Below are 24,517 nucleotides of genomic sequence, written 5' to 3'. Positions count from 1 at the left end.
TCCAGCACTGCGATGACTTCTATTTTAGCTCCATTTGCTCTAATATGCTCTTCCCATGTCTGTTTCCCTCTCTGGCAGTTCTTTCAGTCCTTTTCCTCGTTGAGCATTCATAAAATGTTCTGTGACCCACTGAGCCACACAATTTATGATCCTAATTCATATTGGTTGAAGCGCACTAATGTCAGGCAGTTTAATGGATAAAGTGAGTAAACAGCAGAAGTTACAGTATATGCTCACTCATAATATGGCCAGTCAGTACCAGTCAGCGTTCCAAGTTTAGAATTTTTGTCCACGGTAACAACACAAGATTGTACCATATAATCCACATTTGGTCATCCTCACCATCGTCTTAGACAATAAATTTAATTCTAAATAAATACTTTTTACCATCCACTGGATGATCAAAAATCATCCGTGCCCTTTGGTCATTCATTGTAACGTCAATGAAAATGCTGTCATGGTCTATCTGGAACGTTGACCAAACATGAGCTGCACTATCGTGCCTAAACCCGTCCTTAACCATTCTGATATATTCATGTAATTGTAAATCAAATGGTGGGCATTTTGTCTTATCGGCTACTCTGTCAAATTCATACCTTGTAATGGTCATGACCACTGCTGGCTTAATCACAGCTAATTGTGCAACCGCTTCTCTCATAATTTCTAAAAATTTAATCTGATTTTGCAACTTGTCTTAGGCAATATTTGAGTTTGGAAAGGTTAGTCTAACACTGGTGAGATTATTTTACTGTTCTCGCAATTGTTTTGCTTCAGTCCATCCACCCCTTTTCTAATTAAGGCAAGATTTTCTCTACTTGAACATTATGCAGGAATATTATATAATATCATGAGCAAAATATAGTGACAAGTGGCTTATGATGGGGTCAGTTATTGTGGATATTATTTAGCTAGTGTCTGGCGATGTAGTTTCGGGCTAAAATCATGTGTAAAATGCAGGATGAGTGTCAGAGGAATCTCTGAACCATGTATTTCTTGTAGGGGGAGAAAATATTGAGTGCTGAAACAATAATATGATAAAATAAACCATGGGTCACACTAAAAGATGCTAAAGATTATCTTCATAGTAAGTATAATAATGTACTGTATTTTGCTTACCTCTGAACTATACCGGTACATTGCAATGCCATTTCCTCTCTGTATAATTTATACTGCCCTGCTAAAATTATCATGGAAACATCCGAAATCTTGCTAACCACGCTTTCATACACGGGCTTGGTTCTGCTTTTGGCAACTGAGAAATCAACATTTTCTTTTAAGGCATTGATGCTAGAAATGACCTTTAAAAACACTCAAATAGGATCAGTTTAGCCTTCCCTGTTTTTTTTTTTTTTAACCAAGGGATATCCAGCGGATTGATTCTGGGGTCAATGCAAGGCTCAGATCGGCATTTCTGATACGGGTATGAGCTCCTCCACACCCCATTTCATAAAATTCTTGGTTTTTGAAATGGTCATTCTGTACCTCCAAAAGAGCTTCCTCCCCCCCCCCCCCCCAAACCGCTGCTCGACTAATCACTGGAGTAGAGAAGGGTAATTAAAATTCTAGAAAGCAGTTCTCATGGTAGCTGCATGCACATACAAAAATACAAATTATTCCTAGTTCATACAATATAAAAACGATGATTGCTTTAAGTTCATTGTCATATTGTGAAGAAAAGAGAAAAACATTTATCAACTTAATAAAAGATCTGTGTGCAGGGACACAACATAAAGTGTATGTTAGTCTTAGATAAGCCTTTGATAGAGAGAGAAAGCATTCTTAAGATTATGTATATTTTAATTTAAACTTTACTGTCTATTTTTCTTTCACAAATGATTATTAAAAGTCATCGGTAATTACATATGTACTTTCAGAAGATACTTTCAGGAGATAGATGCTCATGTACAAACTAACAACCCTTGCAGATCATAAGCTATGACATGGCTTGTTTCCTTTGCCACTGATTTGTTAATTGTGTGTGTAAACTGATAGCTTAAATTCAAAACATTATGTTGCTAAGCAATGTTTTTATTTCATGAGCATTTTGTTGAATCATTATGTTATAACCCGCACCCTAGTTTGATTTTTTGATTCTCATAAAATAAGAACAAACAGAAAAAGAAGGAAGAAGTAGAATATAATAATAATAATAATAATAATAATAATAACAATAATAATAATAATAATAAGATCAATTGAGATTAAGATAAGACACTCATTTCATATCATTAATAGGTGGATATGAAAGTTAGTGCATAAATGCATATCATGGTTATTATCATAAAATATGCATCATGATCTTGAACTATAGTTGTATTGAAGAGCTTGTATTCTGAAACTAGACCTGTCTCAATTATCATTATCATTGGGTTATATTGATATGCAGATTAGGTATGGTATATTTATATGAATGAATTCCTCACCATTCAATTACTTTGTATTATAAGAACCAGATGGCTGTGTTTGTTAATTATGGAGATCACACTGACATGCCCAGTTTTCCAGTAAATAACAGATCTGGTCTTACGCTAATAGATCACATCCGCTATGATGTTCAAGCACAAATGGTAAGTTTGTCCTTGATTTAATATGTTCTATGGATGGGTCACTTGATGTTATTCATGTCCATGCATATGTATGTACCTACATTTGTCATTGTACATCACAAAAGTATTACGTTTCAGACACGTTAATCATTTAACCCAACCTCTGATAATTTGACTTGACACCAAGATATCTTTTGAAATAACTTGCCATTCATCCTTGTGAAAAATGTCTTTTAATTTCTCCTATGCATTGCTTATGTACCCGATTTAAATACATTCAGCAATATTGTTGAGCAAAAACCATACCACAGCACATGAGAAGGGGTGTTTTCTTTATCGGAACTGACTGCATTTGTGTATTGTATTGCAGCTGATGGCAGAGGATTCCTCAGAAGATTCCCTTTATTCAGAGGATTCCTCAGAAGATTCAGACGATTGGTATGGTCCAGAGTATCAGATGATGGTAAGTTTGTTTTGGATTTTTTCATATCTTGGTCATATTATGCTGACTCGTCTATCCAATCCATACATCACGAAGTTTGTTTCCACTTGAGAATTGTTCAAGACTACCTGATACGTAACCAAACAAAAGTTCAATTCCTCCTTTACCTTTACTCAGACAGTTTTGGCCAGGATGATGGCTCTTCATCCTTCAAGTGTCAGTATGTATGTTTGGCATAGTTTCTGATTCATTGTTGTATACAGTTTGTCTCATATTTATTACCATTATATCCTGTTGTAGCAAACTTAAACTGGTCAAAGTCAGTTAACAGAACTAATCATTATGCAAAGTTGTGTCATTAGCTAACAAAACTAAACTGTGTTGATTTATTGCTTAATGGTTTATCAGTTACATAAGTCTTTAGATAACAAATATGTGTATCTGACTTTATTACTTAATTGAAGATCATTTACATAAATAAGAAAGAGAGAGGACCTAAAACATAGCCTTCAGGGATATTTGATTTAATAGTACTGTATAGGTTTGTGTACTGCTATTGGAAATGGGTTTTTCTTCTCATCTTTATGTAGGTATGATCCAAACCAGATTATCAGAAGAATAGTGCAAGTTCTGTTAATTTGTTAAGTTTTGTTTTGTGTAAGCAATATATTTTAAGGAGTGATAATACCTTTCTTTTTTGTACAACTTTAATATATCTTCATCGCATAGACTGTTCTTTTAGTTGATTAAAACAATTCTAGTCAAAGATCCAGTAACATTTCAGATAGACAAAACTTAATTTTGTGAGATATATTTTATAACTTATGAAATAGAAAGTTAGGTCATTTCAAACAATATCGATAATATATCATTTTTTTTTTATCTTGATATGTAGCTAGTTTGGATAATGAATTTCTCTCAATGAAGATATTATTTATTATTATTATTATTATAAAAATTAATATCCTTTATTTATTGAGGGTGACATCATTGCCTTACATGTAATTTATACTGTGACCTTGCAATTAAAAAATCTACACATTCCAGTAGTAACAAGAGTTCAATATTAACATGAACTGGATAAATCAATATAGATATAACAAAAGTTAATTAATGTTCTAGAAGTTTAACTAGCCTTTTCAGATATATGTGAGACTCTTATCACAGCTACAGATGCAAATGTTTGTGGTCATTGAGAAAGGATTGCCCATTAAAATATTTGCAGTGTTATGATTGCATAGAAGCGTGAAACATTAGGTGCTTCTTTGACATCATACTGCACTGTGCCATTTAACTGTACTGTTGCAAAAATCTCTTAAAATGCTATAACTTAACATTATTGCTTTCACTTGACCATGTACACTTTGTGCTGATTTCCTTACAAACATTAAACCAGTGAGATAATCTGGCACTAAGTTTGTTATGACCTTGAATATGAAAAGTTCTTTTTCTGAAACTAACATATTACTTAATTCACCTGTATATTTGCTGAAAAGAGTATATATAAGAAGAATTGTACATATGTACACAGTACATACATGCAGAAGATCAAATTATGGAAAACCAGCCAAATTTTCCAATACAGCATGCAAATTTTATCCCTTTCAATAATTCATTGTCTCTTTGATAATTTAGAATTTGTTGAAGCAGAATGAAATATTTTCAGTTAAGATACCTAAGCATCGGGCACATTAACAATTTAAATGTTCTGTACTATTTAATTCTGAGGAAAATTCTTTCCATGGGGCTGTTGGTTGCATTGAGTGGATAAACATTGTCAACATTCATTGTAAATTTAAGTCCTACATCTATTTCATGGCACATTGTAAATTTTCATTTAGTTTGCACCCACTGATGCATACATCATAAACGCATTGTGATTTATTGTCTGTACACACGAGTACTGTACAACGCCTAAACCAGCACGGACAATCATTTATATATAAAACAAAAAATTATAGTTTGATTCCAGTATTACTCATGATAGTAGTTTCAGCTCCCAATGGCTAGTTCATTACAAAATGAGAGAGGCATGCATAAGCCATTCCTGTAAGTACATAAACTTAATGCAGTGAAGACAACTGTATTGTCAACTTTCCCAAAAAGAACATATTATATATGCAGTCAAGACACCCATGCTGTAAGCCTCTCTAGCCAATAATCAGCCTCTACTCAGTCATGACACCTGTAGTGTAAGCCTCTCCAGCTAGTACATGGTCTATGTGCAGTCAGGACACCTGTAGTGCTAGCCTTTCCAGCCAGTATATTGCCTCTGTACAGTTCAAGACACATGTAGTTCCTCCTCAGGAGAACAATAGAAGATGGGTCCATGTGGTCCAAGGCTAAATTAGCAAGGATATTAGAGGAGTGTGACCCCCAGAGATGCAATGTGCAGCAGGCTCACCAGCATATGGACAAGCCCTGACAATCATCAACCAATCCCAGACTATATACACCTCTCCCTCACTAACTCTGCTCATTGGGGTCCAAAAATATAGACTGACTATAAGCAAGGGTGCGTTACCAAAGGACCTAAACAAAATCCACTAGACATCATGAGAACTGCGGGGTGAGGGGGAACTGGGCTGTTTAATAACTAAATCCTTGTTTTATAATCGTGTTGAGAATAATTTTCAATAAAGTGCTTTTTCTGATGAAACTGTTTGTTATTCTGTATAGATTTCATTTATTTTCAAAATGTCCAACATATGAAAGATCGATAACATAACTCCAACTAGTTTTAAGAACCAACATGGTACGCCTGCCTCACAATCTTGTACACATCTCCTGACAACAGCAACTGCTTCTGTGACATTTTACCTGACATCCTTTAGGATGCACTACAGATAAGCGTATCTTCCTTTGTGTCTTCAATGCAAGAGTTGAATCAGACTACAAATCATGATCATGATGTCTTGGACACCCTGGTGTCTGCACGATTAATGAGAATGGCTAAAGGTTACTTGAATGGTGCCTACATAAGCAGTTTTCCATCACCACCATATTCTCTGGTGGGTGTGTGGTGTGGTGTGTGCAAATATTTGCATTGTGTAATAGGCATCATCCAAAATCCAGTCATTGGCATCAACTTGGCCAAAGTATTGCCAGAAGACACAATCTAGTCTGTTTATTTCACACTCACCCCTGTCATAGTGCAGATTGTGACACCAGCCACCCACTTACCAGCAGACTTGGAGTGTAGCCCAGAACGGTAAGTAAATTCAAGCATAAAGGCTTATCACACATGAATATTTAGCATGAAAGAAAATTGTAGTTCTCAAACCATTGAGCAGATTATACTACAAGAAAGCCTTAAAGTGAACACTGAATAAGCCTGGAGTGCACTGAGGTCAGTCATGTATGGGTCAGCTATCACCAACGTTTGTAAAAATGTGACAAAATATAAAGACTGGTTTGTGACCAATTCAAACAAAATGGTGCCAGTGTTGAAAGCAAGGAATGCTGCCTGCCTAAAGAACAAGATAAACCCAAGGTTCGGCTTAAGGTATTCAAATTGGCAAAGAGTGAAGGGCAGAAGACAGCCAGTGCATAGTTGAATGTTTTCACATAAATAACTTTCTTGACCTTTATTTTATAACAGAAATTATGAATTAGAGGTGGGTGGTGGAATTTGGGGTATCTTAATTAAGTTTTGTCCGGCCATTATGAATGTATATTTTAACACTGCATCTAATTGTAAAGTAGAATATATTCATGTAATTGATTTATCAGTATGTTTGGGGGTAGGGATTAGTTGATGGCACTTGGTATCATAAGTGAGTATTGGCCAGCCATTGCACATTTATTTGTGAATACTGCTTGTATGTGTAAAGTGTGAATTGATTCATCTTCACTTATTTGATTAGGGGAACTTTTGACTTAGGGGATAGGATTGTAAGGGTGTGGTTTTCACTTCAGCAAACAAAAATTTATAAGTACTTATAAAATTACATTTCCGATTAATTCACTTAATTCATACAGAATTGTTGATAATAGTTCCATTAAACTAATGGTTTTTAATTATGTAATGCAAGTCCACCTCAAAATAAAATGTTCCTTCACCTTCATGTTTTTACATGTATCTTGATATTGTCTGAGAAAATATTATTCATGTTCTATCCTTGATACTGTGTGGCCATGGCAATGAATTCAGCCTTGCACATTATGGGTCTTTTGTGAATGGGCTGACAGTATAATTTTTCAGACAAAGTAATGAGACTAAATCAGTGAAACTCAGATGGATTATTAAAGAATGTTGACATGGAAAATCATCATTATAATGAAAAATCTATGTTTAGGAAATGAGTGAGCAATGCTTGATAATTTCTAAGGAAGACAACCAAATGGTCCAAAATTAATGAGTGTGTTAATCATCAGACAACAGTTGCAAATATTTTGACAAAATGGCTTTTCACTAACTATGAGTTTATCATTGTATGTATAAAGTATATAAATAATGCTTCTTGCAATTCTTTAAAGGAAATTTATTGTCTCTTACTTAATATGGATTGTATTTTCATTCCTAGAAACATCGTCGTGAACTTGGTCAGAAATACTTAACAGAAATCCGCTCATACCTGAGGGACAAACCAACCATTGTTCACTTGGTTGATAAGGACTTTGCCATTGACAACACAGTTGATGACAGTGAATTGGAGAAGTTGAAAATGAAGATTGTAGAGGTGGCTTCACAGCAGCCATACTGGGGAGAGCAGATACCCACTCGGTGGTTTCTCCTGGAACAGCAGCTGATGAAGCTTAGGGATGCTGGAGTTAAGGTACACATTTAAATGCTTGATTACCAACATTAGTGCTGTCTCCATGATATCCTTGGACTACTAGTCCTTAATGGCTGATTTTGAGTTGTCATATTGTTCAGAACAACGTATTATTTTGGACCCATATACTTTGTATCCTTTCAGTCCAAAGTGGCTTGCAATTCTCCAAACATAAACCTTACTCGTGATAATGTGTCCATAGCTTCAGCTTTTCCAATGCTGTTCAACTTGGCTATAACCAAGAACAGCAACAAAATTCTTGCTAATTTCTTCAGGCAAGTGATAACAATACTCTTGGGTTAGGTCAGTTTTAATGTGTCTGAATTGACAAGCATTTCTAGAAGTCAGTGTCCACCCTTGTACATGCATAAATTAAAATGTCCAATAAAATCTTTTGATAAATATTATCACTATTCAACCAGTAATTGATAATTTATTTTGAATTTATAGAATTTTTCTTATTGAGAAGAGTATTTTCCAAGTTTCCATGTAGTTATATGGTTTTCCTGAAATCTGTTTGACGTATAGTTTTTATAACATTAGCCAGCTGCTCCAGTGGCCTAGTGGTTAGAGAGTCTGTCTCAATGCAGGAGGTCATGGCTTCGAACACTGACCAAGTCATACCAAAGACTTTTTAAAAATGGTACTAACAGTTGCCTCGCTAGGCGCTCAGCATTAAGATGTTAGTGTTAGGACTGGTCAGTCTGGTGTCAGGATAACGTGACTACTAAATGTCTGTGGTCTGATGCCCCAGTGCTAGATATCACTATAAACTGCCACAATGCAAACATCATAGCGGTATGACTGAAAAATTGTTAAAGCTACATTAAAAATCCATATCACACAAACACACACACAAATTTCACATAAGCCTATTAGCAGAATTCAGAAAAGCTGATTTTGATTAAAAATGATCCAGTTTTATTAAAGTCTCTATTAATAACAAATTTTAACGGAAATGTATGGAACTGGAATGATATCTTCATGTGTAAGCCAAAGGTAAAATGTTGTAATTTTTTTATGGGGGATATTTCATGCTAATATGATGGAAATAACGTCTTCATAATGTTCCCACAGATCGATCTTCTAAATAGTGCAATCCATTGAGATTTTTTGCAGGCTAGGGGTATAGGTTAAAATGGTTGGAAAGTATTTAGTAGGAAAAACACAAATCCTTAGGGATACTACATTTATTAGTTTATAATTTAATGTTGAGCAAGCAAATATATGTTTTCATGTGGTATTCAGTTCACTTGAGGCTGCTGGAATGTGTTCTGATGAATTATAAAAGGATTCATACTTCACTCTATAATTCAGTGCCCTCTACAGAAACCTTATATTCCACTGATATTTGAATCCTACATTTGCCTTATAAAAATGATAGTGGATTGAGGGTACTGAATTATTCAAGTGAGACACCTCGGACGATTCTAGTTCTTCATGTATATCATTATACCATTGACTTCTCTATAACTCACCACCACCTTTGCTTCAAAGAAATTTTTTAAAAAGATAATTTATTATATTAACCTGGCTTGTTAGTTGTTGGTCAAGACCATTGGAATTTTGCCCATGCTAACTTTATAGACAATAACTGCATTTATGTTTTCTTCTCTGCACTTCAGAACAGTTGCAAATGTATAAATGGGTAAAATAACTGCACACTCCATTTTCCTGATTTGAAGCATCAAAGCGTAACCGTCTGCTTCTCCCGACTGCTGGTTCTGTATGGAGAAAAATGCATTGTCTATTGTAGTAGCTTTTTACACTATATGTATACTGATCAATTTTCTTGGTGAGAACATAATGTATTTGAAACATCAAAGGCAGTAAGCATACAAAAGCAGTTCTTGCTCACAGATTTTAAGCTGAGAATGTATTATTTGTTGATAAAGGTATCAACAGGTACCCGGGTACTTAGGTACCCGCCCATTCGTAATTACCTAGGTAATAATATTAGCTATAGGATACCTGTTTAGTCCATGTAAAAAAAACAACAAAAAAAACTAGTCGTGTCAGAAGCGAGTGAGACACAGAATAACGAGTATGGTTAAATGCTTATATCGTGTGACAATGATCCATCATAGACCTCCTCATCTGATCTTGTATTTTTGACGTCTGCGACCATTTGGCTATGTATATCAAACAGTCTCCTTATTTTCTATTTATAGTAACTGTACATGATTCCAAGAAACAGATGGGTTTCTTGAATTTGAAATCATGTGCCACATATTAATTATAGTTTTTAACACCCGTAAATAGCAGACCAGTCTATATAAAAAAAACAATGGCTCCAAATGTTAAGTGAAACAGACTTTATTGCTGTGACTTGTGGATGTTATGTGAGTAAAATATGTTAAACAAGAGGGATTTTGTTAAAGAAGATGTAGTATCAGTAGTGCTTTCCAAATTTTTAAAGACTAATTCGACAGTGATGAAATGCAGCATTTGGTATTTGTGGACTTGACTTAACGACCTTTCAGCAAAAGTTAAACATGCGATGCAGACTAGCTAATGCGAATGTTATCGATAAATAATTTATCATTTTGTTTTGTGTCTGTATTCTCCTCATATTTGGACCAAGCTGATTTATGACAATGAGTTTTAACTGACTGCAGAGCCAGGTCAGTAAAAGCATAAATGTACGTCTTTTATACAGATTTCTTTGTTTATGGCATGTAGTATATAGATTACTCTTTTACACTCTGATTGCGCTTTTTGGACACATGTATTAGCAATAATTATGCTTATACCTCTCAAAGGCAGTTCAGGTTCACATTTAATATAACTTCCCTTTGATCAGGAACCTGGGTAGCCATTCAGTACGTTTACATGCCTGACTTTTTTTAAAACTTTGACATGTTTATTCATTATCTAGTAAACGAATGAGATTTAAATTGAATGTGAGTCTTTTAGAATAATCAATTGTTGTTTTTTGCTAACTGACAGAGACTTGAGGATTCATGCACTAAACAAAATGTTTCATAGAACTATTGCCATGTTTGTGTGTTATGTTCTATTTTAGGTCCAGTGTGTGTATGTGTGTGACTTTATATATATATATATATATATATATATATATATATATATATATATATATATATAGATAGATAGATAGATAGATAGATATAATGATAGAAGTAAATTCTAATTCGTTAGTTCCTGATCTATAACATATCAAACATTTCCATTTGGATTTTATTTTGATGTCCTGAATTTTCAAATTTCAGAATAATAATGATATAATTGTCTTGAAATAAAGGAAGCACATTGTTTTGTCTTCAAAGTTTACAATGAGAATTTAAAGTATTTTATAATGATTCAATGGATGTGTGCATCATACTAAAGTATGAGGATTTTTATTCGTCATTTACAATTTTCATGCAAATGTATAGTGGCAAAATTGCTCATTCATTTGCTTCGGGGGGAGATTCACCCCCTTAGACACTCTGCCCACATTTTGGTATTGTGGTTTTTCCAACTTTTTCCCATGAACTTTTTTACTGGTGTATATACTCAAAATTGAAATTATCTTCAACTGTATCATTGTGTTTTGAGATGTGTGTGTGTGTGACATTCTATAACAGATTCCTGATTCTGAAATTGTTCAAATTTGTAAACAGAAAAGCTCTTTCAGTATTTATTTTGTGTTTCACTTTAGTTTTGAATATTTTAGACTGTTTACTGTCTCTTGAACCACCACATACTTTACTTTTCATCAGTTGTTTAAGTATCCAGATGAGGGTTGCTTTGAAACTATACTTACACATTCATTCAAAGGTTTAGTTGGCCCTATATGAAAATGCTAATGGTTGGACATCCAGTATGGCCACCACAGCCGACATCTTGAAAATATTATCACTGTGGCTGAATGGATGTTTCACCAGAAGATTTCTTACCATTTCTTGTTGTCTGTATATGAAAAATATGGGCATTTATTCATCCAATATGGTCAAGTCAGTGGCCATATTGAAAATCTTGGTATCACTTTTCCAAAATAGTAGTTAGGGTCATATCAGCCTAATAAGCCTAGTTGGTCTTGAATATAAATCATGTTTATGTAACATGCAATATAGCCACCATAACAACCATTTTGAACATATTGTTAGTACTTCTACTATATGGAAAGTGATATCAACATGGAGTTTTCACAAGAAAACTTCATATGATATCATGTTGTTCCTGACGTGAAAATGTTGCTGCATTGACACCATTATGACCACCACATATGCCATCTAAAATTATATAATTGCAATTACTTTTGAGTCAATAGTCTTATTAGCATAGGGTTTTAACTGAATGTCTTCTTGTGATGCCTTGTTGTTCATAAAAGAAGTCATATTCATCTTACATCAATTATGGCCCTTACAGCAGCCATCTTGAAAATTTGTTGCTACTCCTTTTCTTTTTAAGTGAGTTTTGGGGTATTGTAAATGGAAGGCGTTACTGGCATGGGGCTTCCAGAAGATGTCTTCTAATGATGTTTAGTTTGTCCGAAATGAAAATGGTTCATATCATGTATCCAGTATGGCCATCACAGTTGCTTATTTGAAAATCTTGTTGCTCAAGAATATCAGTTAAAAAAAAAAGAAATGGTCTTATTTTGAATTCTGTAAATTCTCATACGGTAGACCTCAGTCCCTTCCAGGGATGTCTTGTTCAAGAATTTCATTCACGGAAACATTTTTCAGATTTTTTGTGCTGTTCAATACTTCACAGACAAGCACCTTAGAGAAATTCCATACAGTTGTTACACTAATTGAACATTACAAGGATATGTTGTGATGCGATATCATTCCATGTCAGATTAACTATCATGACGTTCATCCTGCTAGACTGAGATTGTATTAAATATTTTAGTCTAATTTTGATAATTTGTGTGTGATTTTTATCCTTAATGTGCCACTCATATGCTTTAATGCAAACATATTGTTTTTGGAATACTTTAATGAATTGCATAATTTTTAGTCATGCAGAGTGAATGGATTACAGAAATAGTCACGTAGATTGTGTGGAATAAACATTTATTCATGCATATTACGTGGAATATTGATATAGTCATGAAGATTGTGTGGAGTATGGATATATTCATGCATATTTGTGGTGTATGCACATAATCTTCAAAACTGATACTTCTCTTAAATCTACAGATTGACTAACAAAAATATTTGCAAAGTCTTTCTAAATATCTCTTTAAATATACCGTAGTTCGAATGTTGTTTTTACAGGACTTCTTTCTGGAGTCAGATTTTTCAGTATGTTGAATATGATTACAGGTGACCGAATCCCAGGCTAGAAATTTTATTCACTTTATTGTCACCACCATAAATTCTGTATACCTGACACTGTAATACAGTAAAATACATCTTCATTGTAAAGATCACAACCTAATTGTTCTGAGTCTTTAGGAGCCCTTTTAAAAGAAAATTATAGTTGATCTTAACACTTGTACAACTTACAACGATGGTAATGATAAAGTAAATACTAATAAGGCCTATACAGATGAATGTGTCTGTCATCATAAATAACAAACCTCCACACAACCAAATGATTGATACTAAATTAGCCATTGAAGTCATTCACATGTCCTTAGCACGAAATACTTGTCTCTGATCACTTTATATCCCTATAATTAATCAAATCAATCAAATTATATACTTAAAGTATTTCAATCAATCTATCTGATCACTCAGTATCCTTCTGAGTAATCAAACCAATCAGTCTGATTATATCCTTCCAATGACTCCAATCAGTCCATGTGATCAACTTATATCCTTCCAAGTTCTTGAATCAGTCCATTACATCAATTTATATCCCTCCAGGTACTTTAGTCAATCCATTTGACTATTTTATATCCCTCCAGGTACTCCATTCTATCTAATGGACTATAGTTTATCCCTCGAGGAACTCCAGTTAATTCATTGGACTATTTTATATCCATCCATGTATTCCAATCAATCCATTTGATTATTTTTTATCCCACCAGGTACTCCAATCATTCAATCTGATCAATCTACATACCACCAAGTGCTCCAGTCAATTCAGCTGATCAAATTATATCCATCCTATTACACCAATATATCCATCTGATCAATTTACATCCCTTCATGTGATTCAGTAAGTCTCTCTGCTCAGTATATCATGTCCTACAATCGAATTATATCCGTCATGACAATCAACTCATTAAATCAATGTATGTATATATATATATATATATATATATATATATATATATATATATATATAGTAAAACCTGTTATGAAAGACTGCCCCTTCTGCCAACCAAAAGCGGTGTTTCAAGACAGGTGGTCTCTCATAAGACGTGTATGAAAGTGGACTGGTTTTCAGGGTCAGTAGTTAGCATTGTTGAAAAATAAATAATACCCATACTCACTGTACATGTATCATATCCTTTATTCATAAATCTTGTTAAATATTGCATGCATTTCTCTCAAAATATCTTTATATAATAAAGATATACATCTATCAAACAACGAGAATGCAATTTATATTTCAACATCACATTAATATGTACAAAAAATGAACAGTTAGATATATATATATCTTATTCTATACACTTATTCACTTGTTTTTTAAAAAATCCATTATACTTCTTTGTTGACATGTTTTACTCAGCTGTTTGGTCTGGACAGGTATCTCCATTTCTGAGCAAAGAAGCAAAATTTTGGGATCACCATGTTGTAAATCATATTCTTTAATATCTTTTAAATGACAATGAGTCATCTGTTGGTGAAATTCTGCCTCAGGTTATTTCACATTCTACAGTCATAGAAGATTTAAAAGAGATTAAAGAATATGCTTTACAACATGGTGATCCCAAAACCACTCAAATACTCGCTCGTTCAGATCTCCGTAAACTATCCGTCATGCCATGGCATATTTCCTCTGTGCTTGTGCACCTTTCTGCCATTTGTTTCTACTGGACTCCTTGTGTTTGATTACATTTTGAACTTGCGTTTTATTGACGCTTAAGCTGACTGCTGTTTTGCAAGCGGTCTCCTCTTTTTCATTTCTTTCAATGACATTAATCCTTTCTTCCAGTGTTAAAATTTTTCTTTTTTTCAGCGGAGGTTCTGCCATTGTTATTAGTGTTGATGTTATAAAGACTATCGGTTTTGATCAGGTTTTGGGGAAATGTGGAATAAATCTATATTATGTACCAATGAATGAAACTGAAAGACATAGCTGACTCATCAAGAAACAATACATTTATTCTGACACGAAGTTTAAATCAACAGCGTTATAGTTCGATAAACAAAGGTTGCAACCATCTGCACCCAGGTAAACAGATTATGGCTTGGTGAAACACTAACAAAAGAAATAAAAAATAATTTTAAAAAAATCCAGAAATGATTCTCACTTACTAGTATTAAAGACAATGAGCTCATTCAGCCTCCAGGCATTATGGATTAACTGGAAAGACAAACGATGTACTCAAACCTACACTGAAGCCCTTTCAAATGATTTCTCACTGGGACATAAGGACTACCAGCGTTTTGCGAGTTTTTATAAAGATAAAAAAAAAATACAAACCTCTAAATTGACTGCATATATCCATCATTACTCCCTTTGATGTTACTCTTACTGGCTATTCTCATGACTTCGGCACTACAATGGCGGTTAGTGACATGTACTTTAGTGTGGTTTACTGCAGTTTACACTGGAGTTGTAAATTTCACAAAACTGGTACTGTAGCAAGACAAATTCTTTTTAAATACTTTATTAGAGCAATCTTTACTATTTATGCAGTCTTTGTTACAAAGGACTAAATGGTGGTTAGAGGTGTTTATCTCGATATATGGTTGTTCAACTATCGTGTTATTTAATGTGCACTTTGTTTGCATACAACATTTATCCTGAGCTCTGGTATTTACAAAGGATTAAGTTAAGGTCATTGGTGTCAATCTGTTTTGTTTGTTTAGCGATGCGGTCGTTCATAGCAGTGTCAAAATGCATATTTTGCCAAGAAATCGCGGTCTCTGGTCGCGTTCAGCAGGTGGTCATTCATAACAGAGCATTAATTTAGTAAAATTGATCCATGCATTACGATTGTGGTTGGAAATGACAGGTGGTCGCTCATAGCAGAGGTCGCTCATGACAGGTTTTACTGTATATATATATATATATATATATATTTCACCTGAATATCATCCATAATGATGATGCGAAAGCGCTTGAAGGAATAAATCATGGATATTTTTCTGACCTTCTGTTTCATTAACTATATTTTCTATGTATTATCCACGACATTGACAGATTCACTTTTACACACACACACATACACACACACACATGTATATATATATGAAAAATATATAGCAATATATAAGAATAATGAGGACTTTGTATAGCGCCTAATCCTTAGAAGCTCTAAGTGCTTTACAACATTTGACAACACCTATAACATAAAAATATATAATGATATGATTGCAAAGACAAACACCATGAAATTAGAAAACAAAAAACATGCTGAAAGTATTTAATGTAGGAAGCATTATTAGGCCTTTAAGTTTGTTATTGCAGTCGAAATAAGTGAGTTCTAATAGCACTCTTGAATGGGATCACTGTGTCTTTGTGTCTAAGTTCAGTGGGCAATTCATTCCACATTGCTGGGCCCCGGTATGCAAAAGAATGTTGTCCATATGACTTTGTTTTCATAGTGGGAATAATGAGTATATGATTGTCAGAAGAGGAGCGAAAGTATCTTGCTGGTGTGTACACATGGGTGAGGTCGGATAGGTATGTTGGACTGGAGTCCATCAGTGAAATGTAGCATGGAGAACAAGTTTTGTGTTTGATTTTGGATCGAATGGATAGCCAGTGTAGGGTACAGAGCAGCAGGAAGTTGTTCTCTGATCGTGGTACTCTAAGTATAATCTGAGCAGCTGTGTTTTGAACTTTTTTAAGTTTCTGGAGTAGATCTTGAGATGAACCAGACATAATTGAGTTACATAGTCCAGTCTTGAAAGTACTAATGAACACACAAGTGTTTTAGTGGCATCAACTGAAAGATATTTGTGAATGGAGCACCACCTCCATGTACTCCAGTTAATATGATCACTATATATCTCATCCCAAGTTCTCCAGTGAGTAAACCTGATCTTGAACTCAGTTAGTTGCACCTTTTTTCTAATTAAAGCAGCATGTTCTTCCATGTAAATGCATTAATGTATGACATTTCACATATTCACTGCCATTAGTTCCAAATTAATAAAAATTTATTTTGTATTTATAGCTTTTGAAAGAAAGAAATGAGATGATTCAAAATAATTTGCTTTCTGCTTCCAAACTTCATATTTTACGATTAAGAATTAAATGACCTATGAAAAGTTAGATGCTTTAAACTAGAATTGCAGATGCTATTACAATTTGTAACAAATGTTGCACAGAGCATCGTGTATATCAGTCACAATCCCATGATTTATCATCATCATTATGATTATCTTTCACAAATGAGTTGGGCATATAATGTGTAGTTTGCTGATAAGGGGCGTGAAAGTAGCGATACTTGAGCAAAATCTTGATTAGGCCATTTATCACTTTGCTTCTGTCAGCTGTATCTAGAACAAAACAAATTTCTTCTTCTTGGTATTTTATATATATTTTGCTGTTGATGCCTGCTTGATGTTTGACACTGTAGCCTGTAGGTTTACACAAGCTCTTCTTGATGAAATAATTATGTCTGACGCTGTAGATTGTATGATACAGTTGTTGTTGGATGTCTGATGTCTGACACTCTTGTCTGTAGCGTACACATGCTGTTATTTATGTATTTCTGATATCTGGCATTGTAGCCTGTATCATACATGTGCTGTTATTGATGGATGTATGGCATTGCAGCCTGTAGCATACACATTCTTTTGTTGATGGATGTTTGATGTCTGACACTGTAACATGTAGCATACACGTGCTGTTATTGATGGATGTATGGCATTGTAGCCTGTAGCATACACATGCTTTTGTTGATGGATGTATGATGCCTGACACTGTAACATGTAGCATACACGTGCTGTTATTGATGGATGAATGGCATTGTAGCCTGTAGCATACACATGCTTTTGTTGATGGATGTTTGATGTCTGACTCTGTAACATGTAGCATTCATGTGCTGTTGTTGATGGATGTATGACATTGTAGCCTGCAGTATACACATGCTTTTGTTGATGGATGTTTTGATGTTTGAAACTGTACCTTGTAGCATACACATGCGGTTTCTGATGGATGTCTGATGCTATATTATCTAACACACACATGCGGCTGTTGATGTCGGACAATGTAGTCTGTAGGATCAATGCAGTATACATGACATATAACTGAGGTGATCAACCCAAATTATAAGCTTGTTTGGATATTGGCAAAGTCATATGTGTTGGATCTGGTATATGCATCCATTTGTTGATGAATGTTGGTTTACTAATCTGTGTAGCTTGTGATATATATGTCCAGCTGTTGATGGATACAGAATGGGCAACTGAGCTGATTAAGCCTGGTTGTAAATTCCTTAATACTGTCAGCATCATCGGTGTACCCTGTGGTATACACATGCAGTGACTGATGGATGCAGGAAGTACAACACCTCACTTATGTGATCATGCCATGTAATAAGTTCACTTGGATACTGGCAAGGTCATTAATGTAACCTCCTACATACACATTCATTGCTGATGAGTACAGAACTCATTACTGATGTGATCCAGATAAACTGTAACCTCAGTCAGATATGAGCAAAGTTCAAAGAAGATACCGACTTATATTTGAGTATTGGTAAGGTCAAATTAAAATACCCATATCTAATTGAATATTGGCAAGATCAAATTAGAATGCATACATCAATGTAAATATTGACAAGGTCAGTTATAATCCTATATCTTGTTAAGTGGTGGTTACATAATGTAATAACATTGTCACAAAATGACATTTGTAAAGCAGTTGAATATTTTATTCATAAATTCAGCATACTAAACAAGTGCTTTGTCAACTTGCAATTGCAGGTGGTTTCTCGCAGTACCGTGGAAGAGTTGAACAAGGGAGGTGCTGTCCAAATTAAAGAAAGTGAAGAATTGGATCTGTTTCTTAAATATTTGCATGAAACAGGAACAATCATCTACTTCAAGTAAGATTATAAGTCAGGTATCAGTATAATAATATTAGTAATGCTGCAAATACTTGTTTGCAGTAGATTTTCTTATTAGCAGTTTAAGCCATCATTTCCAAACAGGATGCAAAATCACTGATACAGGTTTTTTCATCGAACTTTATTAAAATTGTGGAGCACATTTATGAAACCTAAACACTTGCCAAAGCTGTAAACAAGAACAAAATCTTTTTACAAGTGTTTATTCTAGTTGCCTTCATCAGTGCACCAGTGCACAGTATTACTAATGCATTGGACTCAGAATTCTGGATGCATGGGTTGAAAACCTAACCAGGTCATCTTAATTGATCTGCCTCAGTGTACCCATGAGAAAGGCATTTAGCTTTAATTTCTTCAACATGATGAAGCCAATAAAAACTGCCATTAAAATGAATAAAAACTTTGGCATATGAGTAGATAGTAATCTTTTAATCCATACTGAGAGAAAGAGGATTGGAATCAGTGAGATAAGCTAGCTCTTCCAAAATATTTAGGCTTCAAAATATCAGAAGAAACAATAAGCAAGTCTTACTAAAATTTATTAGTTTGCAACGAAAACTTGACAAAAAAACGAGATGATTTGCTTTATGATGAAAATTAGGGCATCAGAAACTACTGGTGTCCTAGATACAGTAAAATGAAAGTTACCAGGCTCCAACACTCCATCAGTAGCTAATATGTACATAAGCATATGCTGCAGCATAGGTAAGCACAGGTTAGCGGGTTTCAGAGTGTGGTTAACAGTTGGGGTGAGGATGGGTGGCATGCTTACAACATGTTGTATACGTGAGCATTCAGATCTCCTTGTCAAATTAAAATACCCATATCTAATTGAAACATTAATTTGATGGACTTTAATATGTATGGTTATGATGCTTGAATAAGTTAATGTCAATACCTGTGATCAATAATTGAGACCTTGAACACAGATCAAGCTACTACGCAGTACTCACAACTTTATATATAAATAGAATTAGAGTTGATCCCCTTTAAGCAAATACATTCTAATGAAAGCTTTATAATTATCATAGACTGCCAGAGCTCAACCCATCAATACTGGTTAAAGCTTTTTAATTATCATAGACTGCCAAAGCTCATCCCTTCAACACCAGATAAGTTCTCAAGATCAGGACTTTAAATTTCACTTAATCGACCTGAAATTTCAAACAAAAGCAGCATCATTATGAAGGTTGCAGACTTTAGATACCATTCTAATGAGGGTCACTCACATTGCATCCCATTCAAATCAGGTTTGTACAAAGAGGGTTGTATACTTTATATCCCATTCTAATGAGGGCTGCACACATTGTATCCCAATCTAATGAGGGTTCCACATTTTATGTCCCATCCTAATGAAGTTTACACATTTTATGTCCCATTCTAATGAGGGCTGCACACTTTATATCCCATTCTAATGAGGGCTGCACACTATATTATACCTGTATGATGTAACTGGCAGGTGGAGGTGTTTTCAGAGTATAAGTCTTCAAACTGTTGAAGTCATTTTAGTCAAACTTTACACACATGTCATCAAATATGATAATTGCTACTATAAACACCAACAAAAAAATTAAATGATTTTTCTGAATCTGCTGATCAGAACCAACCTTGAAAGAAAACACCTTAGGAATGAAAAAAGCAACCAAAAATACCAAAAACAAACGATATCTTCTCCCAAAATAATGAATACAGTGCTCCAACCGTTGAGTGAAAACATGGTCACTGATGCAAAGAAAGAAATACTGATACCTTTCAACAACTGCTGAAAAACTCCTGAGTAGAACTGGACTATATCTGGCAGAAAGCATCCTGGCATGAATACCTTTTATTTATGAAATACATCATTATAATAAATAGACAATCTTGTAACAATTTCTTGCTGAATGTTGTTGAATTTAATTTGACCATGCTTGATAAAAAACATACATTAATTACCAATTTTTCTTTTAAAAGCAGAGAAGTATTCTTTGATGAGGTCTGTTATGAATTGCAGAATTTTTGCTAAATTATCCCTCTTGCAGAAAAAAGAAAAATATAGTGTTCTCATATACGAGTCATAAATTGCAATAAAATCGATATAAATTAGCAAAATAAAACTTCTTGGGAATTGAACAATCCCTAGTAATCAAGCTTAAAAATAATGCCTCACATAACAAGTGTATGAAAATGTAACAACAAATTAAGTTAAACCTAACCATACTTGTTCATTCTGTATCAATCTTTAATTCTTATTAGAATAAATAGAAGCTATACATATTCAAATAAGTACAAAATTAACAATGTTTAAAGGATTTTCTTACATTTGTGCCCTGACTATATTGTTTCACTCGTACCTAAGATGGTTATTAATCACACATGATCCAGGAACATCGGCTACCTGATTAAGGCTGATGAAAGTTTGGGACTTACAATAACAATGTTACAAGCAGAAGTCCCTTGTCTTAGCCACTGATCTACTGCTGCTCCCTTTGAAGGGATCGCAGTGGTTTCCACAGTTACTCAATTATAAGTGTCTGAATTGGGCCCAAGGGTGGGGAACTGGATGAATCCATGGATTCAGACAAAGATTAGCTCCACTTATAATATAATGTAGTTGTTTAGTTTTAAAAGTTTGATTAAGACAAGTCTACAACTCAGGAGCTAATCACCATGAACCGGAATACAAAATATGATGTGGGTACATATATATTATGGGTGTGGCTAATAACAGTGTCGAAGTGTATGGGTTGAGAACTTCTCTCCAGGGACAGGAATAGATCAAAATATGACGTAGATGTATACACTTTAAGGGCGTGACTATGAATAGTGTTGAAGTGTTTAAATCATCACCAGGGGCAGGAAGAGATCTGGAATATAATGTAGGTGTATATTCTTTAAAGTTAATAAATCAAGTCACCTGGTTGCATACACTGTCTCTTTTATGCAGCGAAAGTAATCACACACACACACACACACACACACACATATATATATATATAGAGAGAGAGAGACGTTAATGATGATGGCAATAATAGACAATGTAGCAGCATTGTGTTCCAATCTTTCCGTTCTTCCTGCACAGTTTCATTACATTTGTGAATTTGCATTCACAGCTGGACATACGTCACACAAAATAAGTGTCACTGTGAATGCAGAATATATTGTTTCTGCACAGAAACTTTAGTTCTCCATATTAGTTACCAGACTTTCAGACTGACTTTGACTTGGCATAAGGAAGAAACCTATAATAATTGACGTTGATTGCAAATGGAAGTAACCTCCCAGTTTGTGGTTCAGAAGGTCAGATATCAAATGTCTGCACAAAAGATGCAGTTAGTTATGAACATATAGAAGAATGTTAAATTCTAGGAATGCAAATGTTATCTGCACATGACAGAAAATATGTTTTTGAATGGCATTTAGTTGAATAAATGATGATACAGAGTAATAAGAGTGGCCATGAATTGAAATTATTTTTACTCAGATAATAATGTTGTTAACGCATGTAAAGTTTTGAATAATTTATTCTGATTTATGTATCAGAAAGAGAACTTAAATAAATTTATTTCATTGATCCACAGTGAACATAATGTATGTAGGTAGGTAGGTAGGTGGGCAGGTAGGAAGGAAGGTTGGTCGGTAGGTAGGTAGGTAGGTATAAGTATTAATTGTTATTATCTTTTTGGAAAATTGAAGTCAGAAACAGAAGGGCAAAACAAAGATCAGCTCATTTGACTTAGTGACTTAAGCATGAAAGTTAGGTTATATCACATGAAAGAGTCATTCCTTAATTCCATATCATATGACATGGTAATAATTTGTTGTATACAATAGAAAAGATATCATATGACATGCTGCTAATTTGTTGTATACAATAGAAAAGAGTCATTCCTTAATTCCAAATCATATGACATGCTGCTAATTTGTTGTATACAATAAGAAAGAGTCATTCCTTAATTTTAAATCATATGACATGCTGCTAATTTGTTGTATACAATAGAAAAGGGTCATTCCTTAATTCCAAATCCTGTGAAATACTGCTGTTTTTAACTAACAGAATAGTCATTACTTAATTCCTAATCAAGTGAATAATAACTTGTACATAGAGAAGAATCATTACTTAATTCCACATCATATGAAATACTTTTTTTCAGCATTGAAGTATTGAGAGACAACATTGTGTTGGATCCAAAGTGGTTGATTGATGCCCTGAAACTCCTCATCAATGCTCATCCTAACCTGCCAGAAAGCCATGCTGAAAATAGCCCTCTGTCAAACAGCCCAGCTGACATTGCCATCACACAGAAATGGTCTGACTTCAAGGACAAAGGAGTTCTTACCCCAGAGCTTGTCGGTTTGTCCATTTGTTACTGTTTGTGGCCTCTTTTAAAAGTATGTGTCTCATTGTTATCTCTTCACCAATGAAACTGAGAGGGATATGTCATTATTTTTCACTTATTTGTTCATCCTCAGTGTTACAAATTATATTTCACATAGATTCATTTAACTTGTATGTGCAAGTCAGCCATACTAAAAGGTATACAAAATGAACGATATGATAGATAGTTTGGTTCTAGCTGTATCACTTGATGTCTCCCTGGCCTCATTTCAGAATACTTAAATTAAAATAGATTTAAAGACCACATCACAAAAAGGTAATTTTCAACAGATGACTAGGGTAAGGAGCTTGTCACATAAGAAATATATCACTGAATAAATAGATTAAAAAAGACCACATCACAAATAGGTAATTTTCAACAGATGACTAGGGTAAGGAGCTTGTCACGTAAGAAATATATCACTGAATAAAATAGATTTAAAGACCACATCACAAATAGGTAATTTTCAACAGGTGACTAGGATAAGGAGCATGTCAAGTAAGAAATATATCACTGAAGGTTTAATGAGGAAATGGTTATTAGAGCATACCCAATCTGCCAACAAATTTTAAAGAGTGAGTTGGCAACATAAACGTTTTCCTTCATGATACAGCCCTAGAAGTGCAGACAGTAGTCTCTGAGGTATTTCAAATCCTGTGCATATTATTGATAAAGCTAAATATCTTAAATGTGCATGAGCCTATATCATATTTATTCATTTCATCGAGGTTGAGGTCTGATACAAATATTAGTAAATAAATATTCTGTTTTACTAGCATATATATTACATACCAGTGAATGTGTTAAGAAATTTTAAACATCTTTGACATGTATGCAATATAAGTGTCATTACTTACTGAATGAAATTAAGGAATACAGTATATGGAGTTCACTTAACCATCTCTGGAAATTAGATTAAATATTTCATAAATGTTATTGCATTAACATGTTGACTGACTGCATCACCTTGCATAACAACATTCGGAGATCATTTCTGCAAAGAAGAAGTGGAATTCATCTCTGAACCCATGGTTGCATTTAGCAGCATTAACAAAGATGCACTTGTCTGTATTACACTTCTTGGGCAAAGACAAGAATGATAATTTCAGACATTATCCAATTGTGTAATTAGTATAGTTTTACATGAATCTAATGCCACACCACAAGAATGCACATTTGTCAGAAATGTAAATATTTCCCAAATATATATTATCTATGATCGTACCAGTAATAATGAG

The 24,517-nt window shown here is 34.2% G+C and overlaps 1 protein-coding gene across 1 annotated transcript in view; it reads left to right on the top strand.

Annotated features, from left to right (window-relative positions):
- Positions 1-24,517, top strand: part of LOC149786949 (uncharacterized) — a 129,844-nt gene that overhangs the window by 84,990 nt on the left and 20,337 nt on the right. Inside the window, exons 19-24 of the mRNA XM_089976001.1 lie at positions 2,448-2,567; positions 2,917-3,009; positions 5,823-5,999; positions 7,515-7,766; positions 18,779-18,900; positions 23,055-23,254. Of these exons, the coding sequence (XP_089832127.1) occupies positions 2,448-2,567; positions 2,917-3,009; positions 5,823-5,999; positions 7,515-7,766; positions 18,779-18,900; positions 23,055-23,254 (964 nt within the window). The remainder of the gene's footprint in view (positions 1-2,447; positions 2,568-2,916; positions 3,010-5,822; positions 6,000-7,514; positions 7,767-18,778; positions 18,901-23,054; positions 23,255-24,517) is intronic.

This window comes from Sinohyriopsis cumingii, chromosome 12 (genome assembly GCF_028554795.1).
Source record: "Sinohyriopsis cumingii isolate HCF-2022 chromosome 12, ASM2855479v2, whole genome shotgun sequence".
NCBI lineage: Eukaryota > Metazoa > Mollusca > Bivalvia > Unionida > Unionidae > Sinohyriopsis > Sinohyriopsis cumingii.
Note: the sequence above shows the minus strand (reverse complement) of the source record. Positions and strands in the feature narration are given on the sequence as shown.